The sequence below is a fragment of the Mytilus edulis genome, chromosome 4 (assembly GCF_963676685.1).
Source record: "Mytilus edulis chromosome 4, xbMytEdul2.2, whole genome shotgun sequence".
NCBI lineage: Eukaryota > Metazoa > Mollusca > Bivalvia > Mytilida > Mytilidae > Mytilus > Mytilus edulis.
The window spans coordinates 87,849,568-87,868,152 of record NC_092347.1 but is presented as its reverse complement, the minus strand read 5'-3'; the positions used below and the strand labels follow the sequence as shown (position 1 = coordinate 87,868,152).

At 30.8% G+C, this 18,585-nt stretch overlaps 1 protein-coding gene across 50 annotated transcripts in view; it reads left to right on the top strand.

Moving 5' to 3' along the window:
- Window positions 1–18,585, top strand: part of LOC139520909 (lymphocyte cytosolic protein 2-like) — an 87,048-nt gene that overhangs the window by 24,740 nt on the left and 43,723 nt on the right. For 26 of the 50 annotated variants that reach the window (XM_071313950.1, XM_071313956.1, XM_071313953.1 and 23 more), the window contains exons 7-8: window positions 3,513–3,582; window positions 15,670–15,765. In XM_071313950.1, coding sequence (XP_071170051.1) covers window positions 3,513–3,582; window positions 15,670–15,765 — 166 coding nt within the window. Of the gene's footprint in view, window positions 1–3,512; window positions 3,583–6,284; window positions 6,309–6,587; window positions 6,611–14,591; window positions 14,701–15,669; window positions 15,766–18,585 lie in introns of all 50 variants that reach the window. The other 24 variants (XM_071313981.1, XM_071313973.1, XM_071313960.1 and 21 more) reach the window with 2 other exon arrangements.

The following is an 18,585-nucleotide window of genomic DNA, read 5'->3' as shown; positions in this document are numbered from 1 at the left end:
ACTTTTAAGTTCATTAGACCACATTCATTCTGTGTCAGAAACCTATGCTGTGTCAACTATTTAATTTTAGATTTAAAAAGTTTGAAGAAATCTTTAATTGATTTGTAAAATCTTGACATTTGTTTTGTGTAAAAAAAAACCATATAATGTCAAAAATTTGATCACAATCCAAATTCAGAGCTGTATCACGCTTGAATGTTTTGTCCATACTTGCCCCAACTGTTCAGGGTTCGACCTCTGCGGTCGTATAAAGCTGCGCCCTGCGGAGCACCTGGTTATACAATTGAAGTTTGAAAAGATCGTACAAAAATTTTCTATTTTGCTAGACAAAGTTTTTTTTATTATAGACTTGCATAATATCACAAACATTTTTTTTTCATATTCATAATCAAAGGAAAGCAGCAGCTTTTTAATTAAGAGATTTCACTTGAAAAAAAACATTTGTTTTTGTGGTTTTTTTTCTTCTTCAAAAAAGATGTTGATTGTCAATTCCATGTCTGCGGAGTTTACATTTAAAAGATTTGTAGGGTACAAAACACAAATTACTTATGAAAATCTAATATATACATGTATATATTAATGAATTATATATAATGTTGGGTAAAGACAAACCACCACTTTGAATGTTGAACTAAGAACACATTTTATATGGAATTGAATGAAGATTTTTCTTCAATCCAATGAAAATTGTATTAATGAAAATAGATGAATCCACAGGATTTATATATTTTTATTAATCAATATTCAACAAGCAAGTTGCTAATATGTCTAATCTATAGCTTCCATTGAAGGCTAAATATAAATAATAAAAACAATTTTTTGAATGACTTTAGTTTAAACATATTTATTTACTTTATTTGAAATCTAGAAGACTATATCTTACTTAACTATTATACCTTCTGTTTAAGGGGCTTGCGGGTATAAATATTTTTTTTTTAATTTAATATAGGATTTCACTATATTTTTCTATATAAATGAACTTTATCTTATACTTAATAGAAAAATGAAATAAAAAAATTGGGTCACCGTTCATTTACGCTCACAGTTGAACTAATAGGAGAAATAGCGGTAATATCGAAATAAAAAAAAAAACTAAATTACAGAAAGCGCTTAAATTGTACAATTATTTAGTCTATGTACAGCTTATTCGAAAACAACAATAAAAAATTTAGGTCACCGATGAGTTAAAAAAGATATTTCAATTTTAATGCCAAAAAATGGAATTTTTGCACCAAAGGGAGATAATTTGGAGCTTTTTTAATGATGTCTACATTTTAAAAGTCAACTGGGGCCAACACAAATTGATTTTTTGGAATGATTTTTGTACCAAATGATAAAGAAACAACTACTTAAGGTAATAAATAAAATTCGTAATGAAAAATAAATATTTTTTTTTTTCTGAAAATCTTATACCCGCGAGCCTCCTTAAGTTCTGATTAAATTTCTTTGTTCTAACACAAAGACAGTAACCTATAAAGCTGGTAACTTTTGTATAATTTCTGTCAGTCTATATATTCAGATTACATAATGCTACATTATACATTTTGTATCAACATTTACAGATTCTTTAAAAGGGTAGAATCTAAGAGAAGGATTTTTAACCAGATTTTCGAAAGAAAAAAGGTTTATTTGATTTTTGTCGAGCCTGCGGTCTTTGTCACAGAAAGCTTGACATGGGGATAGTGATACGGCGTTGGCGGCTTTAGCTAACTTCTTAAAAGCTTTATATTTTAAAAGGTGGAAGACCTGATTGCTTCATACTTTGTATATAGATGCCTCATGTTACGAAGTTTCTGTCAGTCACATGTCCAATGTCCTTGACCTCATTTTTATGGTTCAGGGTCTACTTGGAAAAAAAAGTTAAGATTTTTTGTAATGTTAAATTTTCTCTTATTACAAGTAATAAGATAACTGTATTTGGTATGTGTGTATCTTGCAAGATCCTCATGCCCGTCAGACAGTTTTCACTTGACCTCGACCTCATTTCATGGATCAGTGAACAAGGTTAAGTTTTGGTGGTCAAGTCCATATCTCAGATACAATAAGCAATAGGTGAAGTATATTTGGTGTATGGAAGGACTGTAAGGTGAACATGTCCAACTGGCAGGTGTCATCTGACCTTGACCTTATTTTCATGGTTCAGTGGTTATAGTTAAGTTTTTATGTTTTGGTCTGTTTTTCTTATACTGTATGCAATAGGTCTACTATATTTGGTGTATGGAATGATTGTGAGGTGAACATGTCTAGCTGTCATCTGACATTGACCTTATTTTCATGGTTCAGTGGTCAAAGTTAAGTTTTTGAGTTTTGGTCTTTTTTTCTATTACTATATGCAATAGGCAAAAAATGATAGGTCAACTATATTTGGTGTATGGAAATATTTTATGATCTATATGTCAGTCGTGCAGGTTTAATTTGACCTTGACCTCATTTTCACGGTTCATTGCTCAGTGTTAAGTTTTTTGTGTTTTGGTCTCTTTTTCTTAAACAATATAAGCAATAGGTTAACTATATTTGTTGTACCAAGGAATTTTTAGCTATACATGTCTGCCTGGCATGGTTCATCTGACATTGACCTCATTTTCATGGTTCATAGGTCAATATTTAGTTTTCTTGGTAAATGTTAAGTTTATGTGACAATTTTTTTGTAGTAAAGCTTTATATTTAGGACTATCAACATAATTTCAATGATTAGTAAAGAAGGTGAGACATTTCAGGGTGTGCACTCTTGTTGAAAGAAAAATTGGTTATTGATTTGGGGATGTATGGCTGGTAGGCTTAACATTAAAAGGCTTTGACGAAATATATTTAAAGGAGTAGGTCCAGTAAGGGCTGATTTCAAATTTCAGGTTCATCTGATGAAAGATTATGGACACTTTTTAAACACTTAAGTGTCTACATCAGTTGATTCAATTAGTTAAAGAGCCTTAATGTCTACATTTTTTATTGGATTTATATAAAATATATCTAAGTTTTTATATCCCTGGCTTTCAAATGTTTTGGTTTGGGTGTGAGCGTTCTTGATGAAGTTAATTGTAGAAAAACACATTCGAAACAAAATTTTGAATTATGTCATTTTTTCTTTATTTGCAAATTCTGGGGAACAAAAAGGGATATTTGCACTTGTCCCACATGAAGACTTCAAAGTTGAAGATCAATGGAGTTATAGCCCTTGTAATGATAAATTGATTTAAAGTTGATTGCTACAGCCCTTGGACATATTAGATATGTGCTGTGGTAGGGGATTGCCCCGAGATATTAGAATGCATTTCTATTGCAAATAGATTTTTTTCAAGGGCAGACCTAATTTGTTTTCAAAAGTAAACCTGTACTGTAATAGATATCAATGGTATTATTGGGGACATGATTCTTTATAAGGTGCATGTGATTATTTTTTTTTAACTAATATTGAATAATAGAATTTAATAATTGAGGCTTTAAATAACATGTTGATTTTTATTTGCAATAGATAGTATAATGTTTCATGCTGACTGATCTTTTTTATATTTAAGGATTATGAAAACACACCAGATAGCATCCAGCCAATTGTTGAACCTAGACGACCAACACAACAGCCTCCAGGTAAAGTCAATGATTTTTCTCTTTTTTTGATTTTCTTAAAGCAAAGATGTTCATTATAGGAAGACATTGTACATCAGAGATTATAATATCTGTATAGTATCATTCTGTTTGTATAAAGTAGAGATCTCTATTATGAGAGGGTCATAGTAAATAGCACTTTTTACCTTAATGAATCGTTCTTTTTGGTATAGTTTTTGTCTCAGAAACAATAACCTTATTATACATGTGTAATATCAGTATCCTTTTCAATATACCTGGTTTTAAAAAAAACTGAACTTACAGCTTAGAGTATAACTGTTTTTGGTTGCACACATGGTTGTGAGAATATTACAAGTTTGCTAACATTGCTAAAAATTTACAATTGAACTACAGAATATGATATTAACTTATTCAAAATTCCACCCGAATTTGACTATAGTCTTTAAGTTTTGAATTCAATTTTATATATCACAGTTTTCATTTGATGAAAGTCCATGAAACTGACCAAGGGAATGTGTCATAACCCAAAGTCAAATCACTCCTACCTTGACTTATACCTTTGACCCCTATGATAATAAAGTCCAATTCCTGTGTGACTCCTACCTTGACTTATACCTTTGACCCCTATGATAATAAAGTCCAATTCCTGTGTGACTCCTACCTTAACTTATACCTTTGACCCCTATGATAATAAAGTCCAATTCCTGTGTGCCTCCTACCTTAACTTATACCTTTGACCCCTATGATAATAAAGTCCAATTCCTGTGTGACTCCTACCTTAACTTATACCTTTGACCCCTATGATAATAAAGTCCAATTCCTGTGTGACTCCTACCTTGACTTATACCTTTGACCCCTATGATAATAAAGTCCAATTCCTGTGTGACTTCTACCTTGACTTATACCTTTGACCCCTATGATAATAAAATCCAATTCTTGTGTGACTCCTACCTTGACTTATACCTTTGACCCCTATGATAATAAAGTCCAATTCCTGTGTGACTCCTACCTTGACTTATACCTTTGACCCCTATGATAATAAAATCCAATTCTTGTGTGACTCCTACCTTGACTTATACCTTTGACCCCTATGATAATAAAGTCTAATTCCTGTGTGACTGCTATCTTTTGTACCATAGATCTAGGTACCAGTTTTTATATGCTGATTCATCATATTTGGGTGTCATATACCAAATGGTTTAACATTGTCTTGTTTCCGTTTTATGCATAACTTTGTACATTAGCACTAAAATTGACAAAAATATGTATGCAGAAGCATCATACTGACCTTGATTTTTACAGTATACATGCCTCAGTTTTTGTTCCTGGGTCAGTATAATTCTTCCAGATTGACCTATCAGTAACCAAGTATAAACCTAACAATGCATGTATGTGATCATCAATACATTTTTAGTGAAACATGTAATTTATTTCTTACAAGCTGCCAAGGATTTTCATTTAAATCAGTAAGTTGTCTGCATGCACAATCCCTTGTAAATTGATGTAGTAGTGGTCACTTATTGTCAGTAAACTACTAAAGACAAGCATGGTTGATTAACTAGCAGTTTGTTCACTGTTTGGACATCAGTTTTATCATGGTTTTGCATTTATTTTCTTTATTACTACATACAAAGCAATTTACTTTCTGTTTCAAGTGGATAACATGTTCTTTATTTATTTTTATGATTTCATTGTGCCTATATTTTTCAGAAAATTTTATGTACCAGTTGTTGTTTTTCATGTTTTGTGTGTTCAACAACTATACACCCTTCAACGAAAGATGTATTAACACTTTTTGGTTTTTAGCTGAATTTGGCCTGACTAACCCTGAATCTGTCTCTTATAACCTTCTTGTGTCATGCAACAATCATTTTTAATTATATTTTAGATTGTGACTCAAATATATTTTAGTAAATATTTAGAAAATTAGTATTACAGTTATATTTCACTTTGACTTAAGATGTCTGTCAAATGTCCATTGTCATTGGACTCTTTTACATGGTTCAGCAATTTCTCAACAAAAAACCCTACCGGTAGTTTTTATAGTAATCGCCCGTTTCTGAGACTTATTATGGTATACCGTTGTCTGTCTGTCCAACAACTCAAGAATGCTTTCAGCAGTTTTCATTAAACTTTTGTGCTTGGTTTATATATATTAAGATAAGTTTCCTTTAGTATTTCATAAGTTTCCCACATTGAGAAGTTCACGCGCTCATGGCGCAGCTGTTCATTTTTTATCACATGAATATTTCACATATTATGAGTAATAGGATATAGTTATTTGGTATATTGTATCTTTGTACGTGTTGTATGGTCTACATGTCTGTCAGACAGGGTACAATTGACATTAGCCTCATTTCAATTCATTGATCAGTGGTCAAGGTTAAGTTTTTGTGGTGAAGTATGTTTCTCTATGAACAGTTTTTTAATAAAGTATATATGATATGGATTTTTCAATGGATGAGACCTCAACCATTATAATCCCTAGTTACACTTTATTAAATATCTCAGGTTAATGTTTTTCTCCTGACATAATTGTAATCAAGCCTTTGGAACAGTGTCCGATATTAATGATGTGATGTGTTACATATTAGGAGTTGGTTTAAGACTTTGCTATCATGACCTATATCGGTATCATTCTCAGATGGCTAATACGGAATGGTAATACACATACAATTTACTAAATTTTACCACTAAATATATACTATATATATATTTATTAGGGAGGAGAAAAGATAAGTATAAATGTACATGTCAATATTTACCTGATATACAGTATGCATATAAGTAATACTCTATATACTGCATTATTACTACTGTTTTACTTTTATTCTGATTGTTACTATGAAAATATGTATACAAGTATGTTTTAATGTTGCAAAACCTTGTTCGCTTAGACAAGAATGGATGCCAAATCCTTGTATGAACAAGTAATCTAGAATTTGTCATTTAAACTAGCACTCATTCATTATTCCATTGCACTCATTCATGATTCAATTTAATGTAACAAAAGTTACTTCTTTTAGGTTATATGCATTTAATTGATTCTGTGAGTTGTCTGCCTTCAAGCATTTATATCCCCTCTATTGCACTAATCATCATAAAAAAAATCTAACCCCGTCACAACATATAAACTAGATTCATTTTTCCTTTAACTCCTGAGTCATGTGCTTGCACTATATTTGATTTATCTCCCTTGTTAAAATTTGACAGCCTGCTTCACATTGTGCAATTTGATACATCCGGAAAGTCTCTTTGTAAAACAAGACATTAAATAACAACTTGACAGTACTACCTGTTTATACCTGTGAAGTCATTATTTTATGTTGATGAACGACTTTCATATTACTGTGACTAAGTTTAAAAATCATCGTCATCTGATTGTTCTTGATTCATTGGAAGGAACTTGATTAATTGGCCACATTAGATTCTGTTGTAAACAACATAAAAACATATGTACTATGACATTTAAGGTTTGTAAATTTTTATTGGTTCCGTAGTATTAAGTGGAGTTCATATGTACTTAATTGTCCATCATTACACACCTTTTTATAAACATTACATACTTTTATGTAAGATGACAGAGGATACAAAAGTTTTAAAAAGCATAAAAAACTTGTTGTCAGTTATAGATAGGTTATAGACATAATTCTCAATAGATTATACCTCTAAACAGACAACCTATACTGTTATAAACTTACTTCCCTGTTAAACAAAATAAAAACAAAGCATATTTTTTTTATAAAGCTTGAGATTCTTTGAACAAACATCTCTAAAGTAAATGATTGCCTGTTTATTTGGCTATTTTTTACCATAAATTTCTTGTATATAACAAAAATCCAAAGTTTTAGGCATCAAATTTTCAGCCCTTTTCCTCTGTTAGCTTTGTATATATTGTTTTAAGAAATAATTCTTTCATGCCATGCTCTATGCTCGTTTTAACATGGGTAGACATTATATTTGTTTATATCTTAATACCGAGAGTTAGTGAGGTATTAAATGTTTACAAATATAATGCCTACCCATGTTAAAATGAGCATAGAGCATTGCAGGATAGAATAATTTCGATTCTAATAGGAATATTTTGAACTTTTGTACTTCGAAGCGGACCTATAAAAGACGCTTGAAATGTCGCCATTTTGATTTGATGAACAAAAACGTTATAGAAAAATCAACAGTTTATCAATAAAAAAAGAACAGAAACAGTTAAACTTACTTTTAGAATGTTTTTATTTAATTTCCTAGCGAGCAACACGAACAAAAATTTCCATTTTGATCTCTGGCATTGTTCAAAATTCATCTGACGTTGCAATTTCAATTGTGACGTCAATCTATTCGAATCAGAATATTGCTTTTTACCAAAAGCTAAAAAAGAATGTCATATTAGAATTCAATATTTTACCAACAAACCACAAAATAATCTTAAAACATAAAAAATAAACAATTAAAATACCTTTATACTACAGTTAAAATTTGAACCATTTCAATAAATAAATGCATTTACATGTAAAAAGAATAGAAATCATAATTTTTTTTTAGATCACATCTCTTTTTATATTTGACACCCTTTCATTTTATCAAGATATATATAGTATGTGCAATTGTCTTTAGAGAGATGATCTTGGTATGACAACTTTACATGACGATAATATATAGTAAATAACCAATGAAGTGTGACAGACTTATCCATCACCCAGTTATCAAATTAATATACAGTTAGTCAGTTAACTGTCAGACATTTTCGTTATTTCACACCATGATTCATTTTTGGTCATTTTAGACCTATTTGTAATATTTTTTGTGTTACCTAATTTTTTTGTATGTTAGAAAACCTAGTCATATAGTAAATGTGAAAGATTTGTGGTTTTATAATGATGAGACAAGAGAAGAAATCAAGATTGCATTCAGCTGGGGATTTAAGTTGTTTGAAAATGAAGTTTTTTGAGAAAAAGAAAAAAAATAGTAAAAATAGACAAAGAAGTGCTAGTTTACCTCCTGATAATAGGATAGAAATTCTGATTAAGGAAGGAAAAGCTGTACGCGGAATATTTAGGAATAATTCCTCTGGACATATTATAACTGATCGTCGGCCAACACGGGTTTACTCTAAACCAGATAAACTGTCAACATGTGTAGGTGAGATCTCTATTTTCATAGAATGTTTTTGTCCCCAAGGGAAAATTTGACAAGTGTTTTCCAAGTAAGAATTTGATTTGTAAGGGTCAGGGTTCATATTTTAATATTACTTATTTTTAATGTAAAGCTCTCAACAATTGAATTGAAATATGTATTTAGAATTTTGAAAATGTCTTAGCTTGGTATAGATTATATTGACAGAAAATATGAGAAGGGACAGATTAAATTGATCCAAATACTTAAATAATACATAAAGAACTTTATAAAATTGTTAAACAAAATGATTTTTTGCAGGCTAGTGTTAAAGCTCAGTTTTTTAGCGTGATACTGTTTGTCCTTAATCTCTTTACTAGGTTGGCTTATTTCAATAAATTGAAGTTTTTATTATTTTTCATAAAGCTGTAGGTTATAGTTTGCATTGCATTGCTACTCATCTGTTCTTGTTTTCTTCTTAAATATAAAAACATTAGTGGCAATATAAAGGAAGGAACAGTTTGTCTTTTGATATTATGATATATTACAGGTAATTTGATAATGAATGTCAATCATTTTAATTATTGTAATGATAACCTCTATAAAAAGCACCTGCAGTTGTTATTTCATAGATAATTGATCTACATTTTATAGGGGTAAATTCAGTAAAAAAATCTCCCATTGACTTTAATGCTAATCTATGTGTGGAAATAAATTTATACCTGATTTACCTTTAGAAATTAAAAACTTTCATATATCATTCATGAAAGTACAAATGTAGCCCTATCTTTTGCAACAATAAAAACATAGGGTCATGCGGCATTTTTGGGCATTCACATGGCCTTGTTTACAAACAATGTAGATTCGCACTGAATTCCTATACTGACCCCCATTACTTTTCAACCCTGTAGGGAAAAAAAATAGTACATTCAGCATTTATTTTTTATTTTTTTTCAACTCTAGTTTTGATCCATCTACCATAAAATATTAATTACAAACATTATCTACCAATCAGAAGAGCACATGACTTCACTTTTAGACAGAAAGCTCTCCCCTAAATGGGCGGTCCCTGATGACGTATATTTATTTACTGAATTTACCCCTATAAGGGACTTTTTTACTTCTTTTCCAACTTTTTTTGTAATAAACATGTAATGTATCCAATTTCCAAGTTCCAGTTTCAATACAACCTTCATAAATGCTGAATTTGTAAAGATAGAGCAAAATTTATACTACAGCCCATACTGCGGCCAATGTATATTTGGTATATAAAGTTGCGCATTGACTGTTTTTAAAAGAATGGTGTAAAATACTATGTTTAATAAATATGAATTGTTTTCTGTGTTTGTTTTGACCAGTATTGCAAGTACATCTAGAAACTAAAGTCTTGGTGTACTCTTAGTTAGATTTTTCCTTATATGGAGGTTTTTGATTAAATACCATGAAAAGACCACAAAAAGACTTTTCAAAGGCTTTTTTAAGCCGTATCATACCAAATAAAACAACAATTATGTTTCATTATACTAAATCTGTGTTTTAATTACTTGTAAATTTCACAAAATGTCTTTGACAATCACTCTGCAGAAATTCCTGTTACCCCAACATCAGGATGGGTTCTTCGCCAAAACTAGACAGCCAGAACTGAAGTAGAAAAAAGTGCCAAATATGAAAAAATAAGATTAGGTATGACCAAACTTTACATTTGGGAGATTCAAGTAACAATTTAGAATATTTAAAAGCCATTATTTAACATAAAAATCCAATTACAAACATTTCAACACTTGTTTCATAGATGAAGGACTTGTAATCATGAAAAGTTGTCTAGTATATTCTTTAAATAAAGAAACGCAATGCGTTATGTAAAAATAAATGAATACCTTCATGCGGTTAGATTATTCGAGTGTTAAAATACTAGAAAAGTGCTTATTAAACACTTGTTCTACAACTTAACATGGGGAACACAGCTTAAAAAAAACACACTATGTCAAAGGGAGGTAATCCATTTTTTTCATATGATTTTATACATTATGAGGAGAAATATGTGCAAAATATGATGTAAATGGGGAGAATATTTATGCCTTTCATTGATATCATAACTCTCAAGTGTAATTTCTATTGTTTCTTTCAATCTGGACACAAAAACTGATTTTTACCATATATATACTCCATGCTTCTCTCACAGTACACTGAGTGCATCCTGGATAGCCGCAGTTAAAGATAGAAATTTGTGTAAAAAGCAACTTCAAAAGGTTCCAAAATCCTTCAATTACATTAACATTTACAGGAAATGAGTTTTGTGATTATTGTATGGCCTTGGACAAGTACAGTGAAAAAGTGCATATTTTCCTATAGGGGTAAATTCAGTAAAAAAATCTCCCATTGACTTTAATGCTAATCTATGTGTGGAAATAAATTTATACCTGATTTACCTTTAGAAATTAAAAACTTTCATATATCATTCATGAAAGTACAAATGTAGCCCTATCTTTTGCAACAATAAAAACATAGGGTCATGCGGCATTTTTGGGCATTCACATGGCCTTGTTTACAAACAATGTAGATTCGCACTGAATTCCTATACTGACCCCCATTACTTTTCAACCCTGTAGGGAAAAAAAATAGTACATTCAGCATTTATTTTTTATTTTTTTTCAACTCTAGTTTTGATCCATCTACCATAAAATATTAATTACAAACATTATCTACCAATCAGAAGAGCACATGACTTCACTTTTAGACAGAAAGCTCTCCCCTAAATGGGCGGTCCCTGATGACGTATATTTATTTACTGAATTTACCCCTATATACATTAGATTTAATTGATGTTGTCCCAGAATACTATTTTCAGGATGAAATTTACATTGTTTGACATTTTATTTATTTATTGAATTTCATATAAATTTGTGAATATTAAGAACCAAATATTTTAATCAAGACCTCAGGCATTGTTATATTTATTAATGCTCCATACTCATACCCCTTATATTATGGTCACATCCTGATTAGGATGAAATATATGCTACTGGATGTTAACACCAATCCATGTGTTCTAGTGGTTTGGGTGTCTGTTTTAGTTTCTTTTGACTGTCCTGAATATAACTGTAACGTCTGTCCCTGATCTTAGTGGTTTGGGTGTCTGTTTTAGTTCCTTTTGACTGTACTGAATATAACTGTAACGTCTGTCCCTGATCTTAGTGGTTTGGGTGTCTGTTTTAGTTTCTTTTGACTGTACTGAATATAACTGTAACCTTTGTCCCTGATCTTAGTGGTTTGGGTGTCTGTTTTAGTTTCTTTTGATTGTACTGAATATAACTGTAACGTTTGTCCCTGATGTTAGTGGTTAAGTATAATATGTTATGCTGTATTTACATCCATGGTTACATCAAGTGACAACAGCTCATCATTATAAATCAGGCATCTAGTGGTCAACATTAGGTCATCAGTAATATATCAGTGTATAAACAAGATGTCAAGTCCTTAATTGACCAAAGTCTAGAAAAGTTATTGCTATTTTTTAACAGATACTGAAAGATCTGCTGCAAAAAATATTTTCCTAAAGAACAAAAAAAAACATAGCTTTTGACATCTTCTTAAGAGAAGAAAAAATTAATTTCAAATCTAATTTAGACAGAATTATTTCTATCTTGTGAATTGAAGAATCTATCGTATAACTTTGAATTTGACCCTACACATATGTTCACAGCTTTGTGCATCGTTCATTTATTCTAGAAATTGCAAGATATTTTCAACCTCAATTTTTAATACTACGAATATTTTTAAGTCTTAACAGGCCTGTACAATGTAAATCATACGGGAGATTCCGCCACAACTTTTTCTCTCCAATGTTACGTTTGCACAACCTGTTTTAAAATTACATGGTATCATTTGCGCAAAAAAAACCAACATACGATGGCTCCAATTAGAAGAAAAATGACATCCCTCCTCCTTTATTCGGACTTTGAACCGGCAGTTTCAGCCCATACGCATGGTGGGAATAAAGCACTGTGTCATCAACATATGTGGCTAAAACATAATCAGCAAAAGCTTCTATTTTCTTCTCTTTTGTCATATCTTGTATTAAATATTCAGCAAAACAATAAGTTTTATTCTCTCTCTGTACATTGACTGTCTAGTGCATTTTAAGTCATTTCTCTGCAGATGCTCAACTTTTTGATAAAATATCTCCGAACATACAATACTTTTTAAGCCAAAAATAAGAATAAATATATATTAATTATTGATATTTTTGAAGGATATGCTTACAGGTAAATTGGCCCAAATGAGTTCCAAATATTGGCGCAATTGATACATTTGGAAAACAAAATTTGGCGCTAATGATATCCCTGAAAAACAGTAATTTGCTCAAAAGGACTTCTGCCAATCATACATGTGATTACAAAGAAGTGAACTATTCTTTTTTTTAATTATACCAAGAGCTGTTTTAAACAATGTTTGGTTTTAAAAAAGGCTTTTTTATTAATTTCAATATGCATATTTTTTTTAAATATATCTTAGCATGTCTAGTAATAAACTTCAGATTTATTGACAAGTTACAATAAATTTGTAAATACCTGTATGATTCTGATTGTGAATTTGTTATTTCTTCCATTTTTTGTTATTGCATGAACACCTATAAAATCCCTCATGACAGTCACACATACGCTTTTAAGATTATTTAGATTTTTTTTTTGTAAAAAGCTTGTCCAAATATACCAAATTTCCAGTATATGTCCACCTAACCTGCCAATACATTCTTTTTACACAAAACTGCATGGAGTATAGATAGATGTGTTGTTTTATTTTGTTGAGCAAGTAATTTCTGATGTTGGTCAATGCTTACTTGTTTTATGCAAGACATATTTTCAAATTTTTCTTATATAAATACGAATATTTATAGCTGCAAAGGATGCCTGGACTTGACGGTCATTGGATATAAGTAGTTTAGACAAAGAATGCTTATTACTAGAAAAGGGGGAAAGAAAGGGTGATATATGTAATTCATGACTTCCCACTTTGTATTCATCTGTAGTATATCTGTTAGCTAGCACCATTCCTTTACATATATATGTGTCGTCTTATATCATAAACTTCTTTATTTAATTGAGAGTAAACTTCATTTTGAATTTAATCTATTATAATATGTATTTTAACATGAAATATATTACTAGATGGCAACTCATTGCATTTTGTATGAAAAAAAAATTTCCAATTAGTAAGTGCATGACTTTCATGAACACAGTTTTGTCAACACACAATGTTATAATAAATACATTTATGTTATATTATCATATATATATCATTTAAATACATTTATGTTATATAATCATATACATTGTATATGTATGTTAAAAAAATAACTTGTAATATTTGTAACTGGCATCAACATTTCATTGCAATTATTAAACAAGAGAATAGATCACCTAAATACGGTTGGAATATCATAATTCTTCATTTAGGATTAATGCAAGAGAAATTGCCTACAGATACATGTAGTTGTGAACATGAGACATATGTATAAAGTGTTTTTGTTTTTGTTTGTACGTGACAAAGATCAAATGAAACATATGTGTAAAGTGTTTTTGTTTTTGTTTATACCTGGCTAAGGTTCAAATGAAACATATGTGTAATTGTTGTTGTTTTTGTTTATACATGGCAAGGATCAAATGAAACATATGTATAAGTGTTTTTGTTTTTGTTTATACATGGCTAAGGTTCAAATGAAACATATGTGTAATTGTTGTTTTTGTTTATACATGGCAAGGATCAAATGAAACATATGTATAAGTGTTTTTGTTTTTGTTTATACATGGCTAAGGTTCAAATGAAACATATGTGTAATTGTTGTTGTTTTTGTTTATACATGGCAAGGATCAAATGAAACATATGTATAAGTGTTTTTGTTTTTGTTTATACATGTCAAGGATCAAATACAAGAATCATCATCTACCAATAGTCTTGTTGACAAGTTGAAAACAGCCCTGATCGTTAGACAAAGAAACCTGCATAGCCCAACTCCGCCAGAAGAGGAAGGTGCGATTACCCACAATGCATTGCTGACAACACTCCTCACTTTTCCTTACATATATTTCACTTGAATTGTGACCTTTTTTCATAATTTTCTTGGACCATGCATTTCTGTTAAAATACAACTGTCACTTATTTCTCTCAAGATAGTTGCACTTCACAAGTTTTCATGTTGTCATGTCATGCATCTGAGAAACTCAGTAAACTTCTTCCTCTTCTCTGGATCTTTAACTCCTTTATAGGATAACTATGCATTGTATGTAATAGGGACAGTTCCACCACTAAAAGCAAAACCACTTTACACTTTTTACTTAGCATAATAATTGTCATAGAACTAAAGTTTATACATTTTATTTATTTCATAAACTGAACTTTGAACTATAGATTATAATGTATATTTCTTAACATAACATTGATCTAAAGACTATACTGTACATTTCATAAACTAAACCTTGAACTTTAGCTTACACATTTCATGAATTTAACATTGAACTATAGATTATACTGTACATTTCATAAACTAAACCTTGAACTTTAGCTACACATTTCATGAATTTAACATTGAACTATAGATTATACTGTACATTTCATAAAATAAACCTTGAACTTTAGCTTACACATTTCATGAATTTAACATTGATCCATAGATTATACCTTACATTTCATAATCTTAACATTTAACTATAGCTTACACATTTCATAAACTTAACAATAAACTATAGATTATTAGTTTCTTTCATATAAGGAACTTAACATTGAAATATGTATGTTTTTCACCTGACAACATACTGATTCCTAGAAATCATTCATTATATGCTTTGAATCTGATATACGGTAGTTGTACTTAGAGTACTGCAATAGTCACTCTTTATATACAGATATTATACTGTTAAATATTTATATTGAAGATCTTCAATGTTTCAAGTATAGATTTGATTGTATTTATTGATATATCATTATGTTTAATATTTTCAGATGAAGATACAGATAGCGTTGGATCATATGAAGAGCCTGACCCACAGAGTGCACCTCCTCCACCCTCTGTTCCCACCAGGAGGGGTGCACCACAAGGTAGGCATTTTACAATTGTATACCCCTTCTACTATGGAGATGGAAATGGGGTCATAAGTAACTTATGACCCCATTTCCATCTCCATAGTAGAAGGGGTATACAAGTTTACAATAAAACTCAAAACCACATCTCCAATCTAAGTCCATAGTAGAAGGGGTACACAAGTTTACAATAAAACTCAAAACCACATCTCCAATCTAAGTCCATAGAAGAAGGGGAACACAAGTTTACAATAAAACTCAAAACCACATCGCTAATCTAAGTCCATAGTAGAAGGGGTACACAAGTTTTCAATAAAACTCAAGACCACATCTCCTCTCTAAGGCCATAGTAGAAGGGGTACACAAGTTTTCAATAAAACTCAACTCTAAGTCCATAGTAGAAGGGGTACACAAGTTTTCAATAAAACTCAAGACCACATCTCCTCTCTAAGGCCATAGTAGAAGGGGTACACAAGTTTTCAATAAAACTCAACTCTAAGTCCATAGTAGAAGGGGTACACAAGTTTTCAATAAAACTCAAGACCACATCTCCTCTCTAAGGCCATAGTAGAAGAGGTACACAAGTTTTCAATAAAACTCAACTCTAAGTCCATAGTAGAAGGGGTACACAAGTTTAAAATAAAACTCATCACAACATCTCCACTTCATATCAATAGTTGAAGGGGTACACACATTGACAATAAAACTCAAAGCCACATCTCCATTATAAGTCTATAGTAGAAGGGGTACACAAAGTTGCATTATACAATTATTAAACTCATGAAATTACACTCACTCTCTATATTTAATATAAGGGATGTCCCATCATTTGACTCAAAGAGCCCATACACATACTCCACCCTCATGCATCTCAAGATAAACATAAAATATATTATTGTAAAAGGTAAGTTTTCTCATTTGAATTGTTTTCCATTTGTCATTTTGGGGCCTTTTATAACTGTATATGCAGTATGGGCTTTGCTCATTGTTGAAGACCTATAGTCACCTATAGTTGTTAATTTCCATATCAATCAGTCTCTTGTGAAGAGTTGTCTCATTGGCGATTATACCACATCTTTTTTATATTGTCACATTTATATGAAATACTATAAAGTTTTGCATTTTTGCCATTTTTTTTCTAAATGCAAAAAAAGGGACAGTAAAGGAGTCCAAGAAATAAAAACTAACATTTTAAATTTTGACAGCATTTGGTGGGGTTGGTATTGCTCAGTCTTTAGTTTTCTATGTTGTGTTTTTTGTACTATTGTTTGTCTGATGGTCTTTAAAACCATGGTGTTGTAAGTTTATTTTGGACTTCTGAGTTTGGATGTCCCTCCGGTATCTTTTGCCACTCTTCCTGATAACGCAATAATCAATCTCACATATTTGTCCACTGTTCAACAATCACACTAATAATGAATGCAAAACTTATTATTGCAAACCAAATGAAACTTTTCCACAGATTCATCTCCTATTGGTGAATCTATTTAAATGTTTGCAAAATCTATTGTCCCATTCAATAATTATACAATAGCTACTGTTCTCCCTGTGTTAATGATATATTTTCAATCTGTTCAATATAAACGCTGATTTAATCATAAAAAGTTGATTTTTGACAAAAATTTAAGCATTGTTTGTATAAAAATTTACATATTTTTTATTTTGTTTAGTTATATGATACATTTAAGAAGGCCTTTATTAAAACATCATCATTTTCCAGTTTTTATTTGTCAATCAAACAAAAAATTATATACGAACAATGTTGAAAATTTTGTTATATTAAAGTTTAAATCACTGTTTACATTCAACAGATTGAAAATATATTATAAGGGTTGAATAAATACAACATTACATGGGCGGCAATCAAATGTTGTCCGTGCATTAACTCATGAACCGTTCAACCAAAGCTTTTAAAATTTTAATATGTTATTACTGACAACTATACGAAGGTCAAGTTCAATAATGGCGATTTTGACTTTTACCGTTCAGGAGTTATGGTTCTTGAAAGATTGAAAAATGGAGTTTCCAGTCGTGTCCGTGCATTTACGCATGAACTGTTCTACCAAAGCTTCCCAAATTTTAATATGTTGTTACTGATGACAGAATGGAGGTCAAGTTCAATAATGGCGATTTTGACTTTTACCGTTCAGGATTAAGGTTCTTGAAAGATTGAAAAATGGAGTTTCCAGTCGTGTCCGTGCATTTATGCATGAATTGTTTTACCAAAGCTTCCGAAATTTTAATATGCTGTTACTGATGACAAAATGGAGGTCAAGTTCAATAATGACGATTTTGACTTTTACCGTTCAGGAGTTATGGTTCTTGAAAGATTGAAAAATGGCGTTTCCATTCACGTTGTTGCATTTACTCATGAACCATTCAATCTAAGCTTTTCAAATTTTAATATGTTGATACTGATGACAAAATGGAGGTCAAATTTGATATTGACGATTTTCACTTTCACCATTCATCAGTAAGGGTTCTTGTGATATTGCCAGGACACAAATAAATGTTAATAAATCCGGTTTGCTGTCGTTGTGACAGCCTCTTGTTATCTTTTAGAAGATATTTTTTTACTCAGGTATATCAACCAATGAGTAATGGATTTCTCTGAAAAGAAAATTTCAAGGTTCCAGGGAATAAACTACAGTGTAACCTGTGTAAACGGATACACTGGGGGCCAGAAAAAAATGTCGGATTAAGCAGGGTGTCAGAATAATTAGGTTTTTCTGCAAGGATAGGCATATTTTGGGACCACAAAAATGTGTCGGTTAAAGCAGAATGTTGGAATACTTAGGTGTTGGATTAGGCAGGTTACACTGTACATGGAAAAAAATA